This window comes from Galeopterus variegatus, unplaced genomic scaffold (genome assembly GCF_000696425.1).
Source record: "Galeopterus variegatus unplaced genomic scaffold, G_variegatus-3.0.2 Scaffold3326, whole genome shotgun sequence".
Classification (NCBI taxonomy): domain Eukaryota; kingdom Metazoa; phylum Chordata; class Mammalia; order Dermoptera; family Cynocephalidae; genus Galeopterus; species Galeopterus variegatus.
In genome coordinates, this window is record NW_007729437.1 from 178,223 (window position 1) to 180,261 (window position 2,039).

General features: G+C 38.4%; 1 protein-coding gene across 1 annotated transcript in view; it reads left to right on the plus strand.

The window, feature by feature from the left end:
- MMP13 (matrix metallopeptidase 13 (collagenase 3)) overlaps positions 1-2,039 on the plus strand; it is a 15,392-nt gene that overhangs the window by 5,581 nt on the left and 7,772 nt on the right. The window contains exon 4 of the mRNA XM_008584638.1: positions 757-918. Coding sequence (XP_008582860.1) covers positions 757-918 — 162 coding nt within the window. The remainder of the gene's footprint in view (positions 1-756; positions 919-2,039) is intronic.

Consider the following 2,039-nt stretch of genomic DNA (forward strand, 5'->3'; position numbering starts at 1 on the left):
GAACCGGTCTGCATGTGGGATCCGAACCCTTGGCGGGAGCGCCGCCGCGCTTCCCAAGTGGTGCACTATAGCAGTGCGCTTTCCCCCAACTTAAAATGCCAGTATCTGTAGGTTAGAAATGGGTGGAAAGACTGACTAGAGGATACAATGTAAATACAGTGACATAGTCGTCTTCTAGAGGAAAGATGGCTAATCATGTGTAGAGTTTCTGTTTCTCTGACCTCTAGAGTATAGAGATATTCTGCAAAGAGTCGTTTGGTTGGAATTTGTTCCCACGCATATACCCAGAGACCCTATTTAGTGCATCCTCCACCCTTGGTCATCAACCCTTTGGAAACTGCTCCCCGTTTGGATGGTGTTCTAGGCAGCAGCCTAGCCATGCACCATGATTTCCCCGCTCGTTATTTAAGGTCATCCCTGTCCATTTTCCTCACCTGACCTGAGAATACAAAGAGCAAATCAGACCTCCTAGAGTCTGCACAGTAAATCTTTATTGATTGCTAATTACATGAGAATAATCTATTGACATTCTAATTGTGTAGTTGGTTATAATCAAATAGAACACTAAATTATTTATAAGGATCAAATCAATATTTTGAATCATCCTCCAAGCAACTGAATATCAATTTTAAAAAGCAGAAGAAAGAATACAATAGCCAAGAGAGAAATACAGCAAATAGATGAAGAAAATAATATACCTTCATTAACTGGTGATTGGAGCACCTAGTCTTCTCATCGTTTCTTTTTTTCTTACAGGCTACAACTTGTTTCTTGTTGCTGCCCATGAGTTTGGCCACTCCTTAGGTCTCGACCACTCCAAAGACCCGGGGGCACTCATGTTTCCCATCTACACCTACACTGGCAAAAGCCACTTTATGCTTCCTGATGATGATGTTCAAGGAATCCAAGCTCTCTATGGTAACTCTTAATTTATCAGTTATAAAAGCAGAATATAAGCAGTTATAAGAGCAATTATATAATAATTAAATATATTACATATATTTATTTTCTAAATTACTACTGAATTTACCACTGCCAATATGGTGTTCCCAGTTTTGATATTAAACCCTGGGAAAACATACCCATTTTTTTTTCTGAGTTAAACTAGCTGCTCAAGTAGAAGATATTTCAGTTGCCAAAGCTTTCACAGAATATAACTCCATGTACTTGTATTTTGTATATTGCAATGTGAATTTGATACCCTCAAAACACCTCTGACATAAGAAAGAAAAATATTTTATTCTTTATTTAACCAATGAAGAAACTAAGTCCTGCACAGTTCAAATAGTATACCAATAGTAATATAGTAATATACCTGACTGTGAAAGGGAGATCTTAACCAGCTTTTATAAATTCTGGGTATTCTTTCAACCACACCAATTTGCCACAGTAGAAACCACTCATGTGCCTGGTAGTAGTTTCAATACAACTTCTACAGTGACCATTGCAAGAAATTCTTCCATTTTTTTCCTTCTTCAAAATTTTCAATAATATTTTCAAAATAATTAAATCTCAACACAAACATTTATTTATGAATTACCTGCCATAAATAGAGTTAAAGCCACAAGGCGTGGTCATCAGTGTAAACACTTCTGAAGCAAATAACTCAAAAAACTTTTTCATGCCGTCCCAACCTGTTAGTTTTTCCTGTGGATTTAAATCTACTACAGCAGCTATGTAAGCAAGGGCATAAACTCAAAGACGGCAAAAAGGAATTTGCCAATTTATTTTACGGTTCTTACCATTTCTACATTATTGTGACCAAGAGACCAATGATAGAACTAAGAACTAGACAGAGAAAAAGCAGAGTAGGATTATTGCTGTGCATGCATCCCATCTGTACTCAGGTGAGCTGGGGGAAAAGTTACAAACGTGGCAAGTCACATCAGAGTTGTTGAAGCTTTGGCTGGTCCCTGAGATGCAGCTGCACTGTGGCAAACTGGTGAAGCAACATTAGCTGACATTAACAGCTGGTGAAGTAGGCAAGAGAAGGATCCCCGATGAGAGCTCCCACAGGGATGATATGCCATCAGAAACAG